The sequence below is a fragment of the Rhincodon typus genome, chromosome 46 (genome assembly GCF_021869965.1).
Source record: "Rhincodon typus isolate 14 chromosome 46, sRhiTyp1.1, whole genome shotgun sequence".
NCBI classification, from domain to species: Eukaryota; Metazoa; Chordata; class Chondrichthyes; order Orectolobiformes; family Rhincodontidae; genus Rhincodon; species Rhincodon typus.
Genome location: NC_063377.1, coordinates 10050869 through 10058784, shown reverse-complemented (window position 1 = coordinate 10058784; position 7916 = coordinate 10050869). Strand labels below are relative to the sequence as shown.

Sequence of the window (7916 nt, the reverse complement as noted above, 5' to 3'; positions counted from 1 at the left end):
AGTTCGTCTCCTTAACTCTAGACCGAGGCTTGGGGCCTAGCCGAGCCAACAGCCTGTGGAAGGAGAAGCCGAGCCTTACCTGCGGCGGGCCGTTAGCGCGGTGACAGGAGACAGTACCACATTCCGGTCGGTGTGGGTGAAATAAGGAGAGGGTTTTGGGGAAGGGGGTAGTGTTTGGGACCAGTGTCCCCCGGTATATCTAGCGGTGGTGGCGGTGAGTCCTGTGTCGGACCTCTCTCCTCCCAGCACAACCAAACCTGCTCAACTGGAGGTGCCGCGGGACGAACAGGCCGCTCGGCCAATGAGCCGTCGCGTTGCCCTGGTTACCCGGTTTGCGGGGCGCTCTGACCAATGGGCACGCGCGGGACGGTGGAGAGGGCGGGGCCGCGCGCGCCAGGTTCGGTTGCGCTCCGAGCGGCTGACGTCACCGCGCCGCCACCCCCATGACGTCAGCAGGCCAGGTCAGGTTCACCGACCATTTGGCCCCTCCAGCCCCTTCTAGATTCAAGAAGTTCATCAAGGCTTGTGTCTTGAATCCCTGTGCTCCCATCTATTCTCCGTCCACTCTTCCAACCTCTACCTTGTCAAGATAATTCAGGATCTAACGCACTTCAATCAACTCACTCCAATACTCTTCAAACCTTCTGTGGTAACACGCCACTTCTTTCCAACATGCTCTCATATCCTGTACCCCAACATCATTGTTTACATAGGGAGACCAGTATTCGAGATGTGGTCTCACCTATGCCCATCAATAACTGGAACATTAAAACTTTACTTTTATGTTTAATTCCTATAATTTTCATTATGCCTCGCAGCACAGAGCACTCGTTTTGCCTGTGCTGGCTCCTTGTCAGATCCAGCCAATTAATCCCACTTCGGATTATTGATGTGCTGTTTAGTTGTTTCCTCTTTCAGCTTGTCCCAGATTATATAGGGTCACTGCAAAGCAAGTTAATCAGCTCCATGTCAAGTAGGTATATTCATTTCCAGTCACTAGTCCTGTCAACATCTCCTCACCATCTACCTGGCATGGTACTAAAAAACACGTGTGTGGCTGAGTTCCTCATGATCAATAGGACCAGAAGTGGGATTTGAACTTAGTACCTTGCAGCTCACAAGCTGGTGAGCTACTCATAGCTCAACTCTAGTTCCCCTGTGGCCTTTCTCTGTATCACTGTAATTTTTTCCTGTTTACACATTTATTCAATTCTCTTCTAAAAGTCGCTGTTGAATTTTCTCCCACCACTCCTCTTGGCAGCACATTGCAGATCATATCTTGCTTGGTAAAATAAAAATCACTTCTCATTTCCTCTCAGGTTTTAAACTAATTCTTTTTTAAATTTGTTCTCAGAATGCAAATAACAATGGTAAGCCCCGATTTTCCTGTTGAATTGTGCACTTAGCAGCCCTGGTTGTACAGCACAGGCCTTGCTTAGTGCTGAATACTGCACTTGTACTGCTGCTGGAATATAATTTAAGGGTGGTGTGCATTGAAACAACTGACTGTGCTGAGCAGCAGTGACAAGACCATTTAATTGCTGGATCTTGATTACTCCAAAAGTAACCACAGGGCGTGGATTCAGAAAGTATTAAAGGCACACAGCAAGCTAGGAGTTATTTATGGCGAGAAAACCTCAGAAGTTAGTCATAGAGATCCACAGCACGGAAACAGGCCATATGGCCCAACCTGCCATGCCATCCAGTTTTCACAATTAATCTAGTCCCATTTGCCTGCATTTCGTCCATATCCCCCCATTCCTTTCCCATCCATGTACGTGCCTAAATGTTTCTTAAATGACAAAATCCACCACTACCTCTGGGAGCCTGTCTCAGACACTCACCATCCTCTGCATGAAAAAATTGTCCCTCTGAAACCTCTTGTACCTCTCCCCTCTCACCTAAACCTATGCTCTCAGTGTTTAAGGTTGACATAAGTAATCAATAGGATCGTGGCAGTTTCCCTTTCCTGGAGAAGGTTAACAAAGTATTTTGGATTTTTAATTAATCGAGTGGTTTTTCATTTTTGTATGTTGTGGGTTTATTAGATTCAATGTTTATTGAATTCAATGGGGCTGACAACTTCTGGATTATTTCCCCAGCAATAAACCTATTGGAACACTGCTTTGTAATGGTGAAGAATAAACTTTCATTTGATGAATTGTGTTTCAGGTTCCGAAGTGCTTCACAGTCAATGAATGATCCTTAAAATGCTGCTGTGTAAGTGAATATATTAGTCAATTTGCCTATAGCAGATTGCTGCAATCATTAGGGAGTTAACTGCATATTTAAACAGTTTAGCTGCTGTTTGTTCTGCGAGAAAACTCCAAAAGAAAGCTTTCTGTTTTTCTTCAAATGTAGTGATGGACTCTTCATGCCACTTGACAGGCAATGAATTGTCAGCCTAGGTCATAAACTGAAATCCTGGAATGGGGCTTGAACCCACAACTGAATGATTCAGAAATTACAGCAATTGAGCCAGATCCAATAACAATTAAAGTAATGATGCAGGTTGTCAAGACTATCAACAAAACAAAAATAACCAGGGTTCAATGCTGGAGGGAAAGAACTGAAAGGCAGAGAGTTTATATATTGAAGCATGGTTAGATAGCCCTAGGAGTACTCCACACAGTTCGATTCTCCACACTATATAACAGATATAGAGACAGTGGTGAAAGTACAAAACAAAATTACAAGGACATGACCAAAAAGGGAGAATAGATCTACAATGAAATATTAACAGACTGAAGTTCTTTGCCTCAGAAAAAAGGCTGCATTTTAACCTGATGGAAGCCTTCAAATCGATGAGAGGGTTTGACAAGATAGATGGAGAAGATGTGTCCACTCATAGGGATGTCCAAATTTAGAGGTTATACTACAATGTTACAGAGACAGTTTATATTTAACATTGTTTTGAAGCGTTATTAAAACAAAAAAATCATGTTTTGTGGAGATACTGGGAATTTTTTTCAAGGGGTCACTGAAAGTCATGTGGAAACGTGGATATTTTTTCAACAAGGTTTCCTGAGGATCAAATGACTGGTGCTAACTACTTGTTTTGCAGTAGATCCTGTGTTGAACACTGACTGCCTTGGAAAGGTTCTTGTTTTATCTGGGTAAGTTGCAAAGAGCAAACTGAATTGGTGTAAACCTTGCTCAGAAGAGGCTGCCCAGTTGATCTCTCCGAAAGACCATATGACATAGGAGTAGCAGTCAGCCATTCAGCCCATCGTGTCTGCTCTGCCATTCAATGAGATCATGGCTGATCTGATCATCCTCAACTCCACTTTCCTGCCTTTTCCCCATAACCCTTTATTCCCTTACTGATTAAAAATCTATCTCAACCTTGAATATACTTAACAACCCAGACTTGCCAGCATTCTGTGATAAAGAATTACACAAATTTACTGAGAAGAATTTTCTCTTCATCTCTATTTTAAAAGCATGATCCCATATTCTGAGATTATGCTGCATTTTTATGGACTCTCCCACAGGGGGAAACAACCTCTCTGCATTTAACCTGTCATGTCCCCTAAGAGTCCTTGAGATAGCAAGAACTGCAGAAGAGTCCCAACCTGAAACGTCAACTTTCCTGCTCCTCTGATGCTGCCTGGCCTGCTGTGTTCCTCCAGCTCCACACTGTGTTCCCTAAGAGTCTTTTATGTTTTAATAAGGTCGCCTCTCATTCTTCTAAACTCCTACTCAATGTCACCTCATAAGTCAGTCCCTCCATACCTGGGATCAGCCTCATGAACTTTTTCTGTACTATCTCCAATGCCAATTTATATTTCCTCAGTTAGGGGGCCAAAACTGTTCACTGTGGTTTAACTAGTGCCTTGTATAATTTTTGCGAAAACTGCTCTAGACTTCTCTACATTTATACTCAACTCCCTTTGAAATAAAGATTAACATTCCATTTACTTTCCTTCTCATATGCAGAACTTCTAAGCCAGCTCTTTGAGATTTATGCATGACATTTCCTAATTCCCTCTGTGCTGTAGTTTACTGCAGTCCTTTTAAACTTAAATAATATTCAGTTCCTCTATTCTTCCTGCCAAAATGCATTCTAATTCCGAAAAGAAAACAATGTACATCATTTCAGGGGAAACCTGTTTGTTCTTTTGGAAGATTGATTGAGGAAACATCTCAAGGTTGTGTTTGCTGAACAAGCGTGTCTGAAAGACTTCAGAGACACCTGTGTATGATTAGTGACTTGACCACATGTGCCAGAACATCAGAGCAACAGACTCCAGATCATCCTACACACTATCATTTGAGTCACTGAGTCATAGGATATTACAGCATGGAAAGGGGCCCTCTGTGTCCATGCTGGTCATCAAGCATTCATCTATTCTAATCCCATTTTCCAGCCCTTTATGCTGTGTCATATCAAGTGCTCATCTAAATACTTAAATGTCTTGAGGGTACTTGTCTCTACCACCCTTTTAGGCAGTGAATTCCAGACTCCTGCTACTTTCTGATTGAGGTGTACAAAGTTATGAGGGGAATACACAAGGTAGACAGAGAGAAAACATTCCCCTTAGTAAGGGAGTCAATAACCAGGGGACACAGTTGTAAGATAACCACACTCTGGATGAAAATAATTTTCCTCAAATTCCCTCCAAACCTCCAAAATGTTATCTTAAAAGTTTGTTCCCTGATTATTGACCCCTAAGGTCAATATAAGGGGAAACATTTTTCCATATCTACCTTGTGTATATCCCTTATAACTTTGTACACCTCAATCAGATACCCCTCAGTCTTCTCTGCTCTAAGGAAAACAACTCCACCCTACCGTGTCTATCATCAGAGTTGAATCACTCCAGCCCTGACAACATGAATAACCTATTGGTCAAAGTAGTTCCTTTTCTTCCAGAAGGCTAATTTCTGCAAAGATATTTTTTGTTCTCTCTTTTCCTGAACAGTGTTTGTGTGTGTTTGACTTCATTCCATTCTCCTAGTATCTCCGTCTCTGCGTATATGTTCCGATGAAGCCACCTTCGACAATGAGCCTCCAAAATGTCCACCTTCTTCCTCAACTGAGGATTCTCCAGCACCATTGTTGACACAGCTCTCAACCGGGTCTGACCCATCTCCCCCACTTCCGCCTCAGCCCCCACTTCCCGATCGTAACAATGATGGGGTTCTCCTTGTACTTCCCTACCATCCTACCAGCATCCACATCCAGAAGATCATCAGTCACCATTTAAGCCAGCTCCAGTGAGATACCACCACCAGACACATATTCCCCTTCCCTCCCTTGTCTGCCTTCCACAGGGACCATTCCCTTCGGGACACCCTGACTCACTCTTCCTTGACTCCCAAGAACTCCCCACAGCGCTATGGCACCTTCCCCTACAATTGCTGAAGGTGTAACACCTGCCCATTTACCTCCTCCCTGCCCAATATCCAGGGCCCAAACATACCTTTAGGTAAAACAGCTCTTTACCTGCACTTCTCACAATCTAGTCTACTGTATTCGCTGCTCACAATGTGGTCTCCTCTACCTCGGGGAAATGAACGTAGACTGAGTGACCACTTTGCAGAACACTTATGTTCTGCCCGCAGAAATGATCCTGAACTTCCAGTTGCCTGCCACTTTAACACACCACCCTGTCCCCTGGCCAATATCTCTGACTCAGGCTTGCTGCAGATCTCCAGCGAAGAACAGCACGTCATTTTCCGCTTGGGGACCCTGCAGCCCTCTGGACTCAATACTGAGTTCAATAATTTTAGGGCCTAAACTCTCTCATGTCCTAGCCCCTAACCCCACACACTAGGCCTTGTTATCACATAGTCTGCCATTACACACTACCTATTGTTAGCCACTAACAGTTATTCATTCTCCTAGCTAGATCGTTATCTGTTCCTTCGTCTATCCAACTGGTCTTCTCCCTCTTTGGGCTCAATCTCCAGCTATTGCTTACGCCTTATCCCCTCCCTCCACCTTATCTTCTGCATATAAACCGATATTTTCCTAGCTACCCTCAGTTCTGAGGAAGGGTCACTGAACTCGAAATGTTAACTTTGATTTCTCTTCACAGATGCTCCCGAACCTGCTGAGCTGCTCCAGCAACTTCTGTTTCTGTTTCTGATTTACAGCATCTGCAGTTCTTTTGCTTTTTATTTAGTGTTTGTGTATATTTTGGAGATACTTAAAGGGATAAACGTTTCTTCTTAACTTATTTATTTATCAAACTTTGTTTTGGTGATAAACCCATAGTTGAGCACATTAAAAAACGTACTTGGCAAATCTTGCTGTTTAAAAGCCGATAAAGTATTTAATTAGTGAAAGGAAAACAGCGATTGCTGCAGAAACTCAGCAGGTCTAGTAGCATCTGTGGAGGGACAGAGTTAAATGTTTTAATTCAAATACGACTCTTTTTCAGAATAGTGAGGGCTAGAACACTGAAGAAGAATCATACCAGATGATAACTCTTTTTATTTGATTTGACTGATTTATTGTTGTCACATGTAGTGAGATACAGTGAAATGTGTTGTTTTTTGTGCCCTACTGGCAGATCATGCCATACAAACTGCATCAGGTAGCAGAACAGAGTGCAGAATACAGTGTTTCAGCCGCAGAAAAGTTGCAGAGAGATTGATCCACATTAACATTTGACAGGTCCATTCAAAAGTCCGATAACAGTGGGGAAGAAGCTGTTCTTGAATCTGTTTTTGAATCTGTTTGTATGTGTATTCAAACTTTTATATCTTCTGCCAGACAGAAGAGGGCGAAAGAGAGTATAACTGGGGTAGGTGGGGTCTTTGACTATGTTGGTTGTTTTCCCAAGGCAACAAGAGTATAGATGGAGTCAATTGATGGAGGTGTGGTTTGCGTGATGGACTGCGTTGTGTTCATGACTGTCTGGAGTTTCTTGTGATCTTGGGAGAGCAGTTGCCATACCACCCACGATGTGTCTGGATAGGATGCTTTCTATAGTCTCTTTCTGTCTCCACAGATGCTTCCAGATCTGCTGAGTTTCTCCAGCAAATGCTGTTTTTATTTCAGATTTTCAGCATTCGCAGTATTTTACTTTGATTTGCTCGGTGACTTTGGTAACAGGAAAGAGGATATTTATTTTACGTGGCCCATCAAGTAATGGGACGAGAGTGACAGTGCACTTGTCTCCAAGATTGGTTGCAGTGATGTTACAATTAAAGAGGAAATTAAATGAAAGAGGTTTTCATCCAGATGACAGTGAGGCAGTATGGAAGCGGGATGAACACATCAGGGAGAATGGAACAGGTGCTGCTGATGGGCTAGGAGGAGGTTTCAAATATTGGCAAACACTGGATGGGCTGAATAGCCTTTTGCTGTGCTGCAAATTCAATGCAAACTACGACCTGGCCATATTTCCAGCATCTGCACAATTCTGGTTTTGAGTGAGAAAAAATGTTTGCATTCTTGTTCTTTTTTATTGGGACATTCACTTTATCCTCTGAAACACAAACCCTAAAACACAGCCGACTGCGTGTATGAGGAATGAGCAACGTCAACCAATAAACCCACATTGCGCCTGCAATGTTGACAAACATAACCGGAAGTCGGCGTCGGCCAGCGGGGCACGCCGGGAGTTGTAGTTCCCCCGGACACACCGCTGCAGCTGCGGGTGGGGTTAGGAGAGGTCGGAGACTACACACCGCCGCAGCATCTACCTGTGGGTCAGCGCGGAGCTCGGGAACTGTCTCCTGGAAGTCAGCTGCAGCCATGAATGTGGTCCTGGCAGTAAAGCAGTATATTTCCAAAATGATCGAGGAGAGCGGGCCTGGCATGAAGGTGCTGCTGATGGACAAGGAGACGGTGAGAACCGGGGGAGGCCTTTCCTGGGGAGAGTAAGGAGGGACTATCACTCTGTCCATCTAACCCCGTACTGTACCTGGGGAGAGTAAGGAGGGACTATCACTCTGTCCAT

At 43.9% G+C, this 7916-nt stretch overlaps 1 protein-coding gene across 1 annotated transcript in view; it reads left to right on the top strand.

Moving 5' to 3' along the window:
* Window positions 1-7525: 7525 nt before the first annotated feature.
* LOC109926463 (CREB-regulated transcription coactivator 2-like) overlaps window positions 7526-7916 on the top strand; it is a 21814-nt gene continuing 21423 nt past the window's right edge. The window contains exon 1 of the mRNA XM_048620321.1: window positions 7526-7804. Within this exon, the coding sequence (XP_048476278.1) occupies window positions 7526-7804 (279 nt within the window). The remainder of the gene's footprint in view (window positions 7805-7916) is intronic.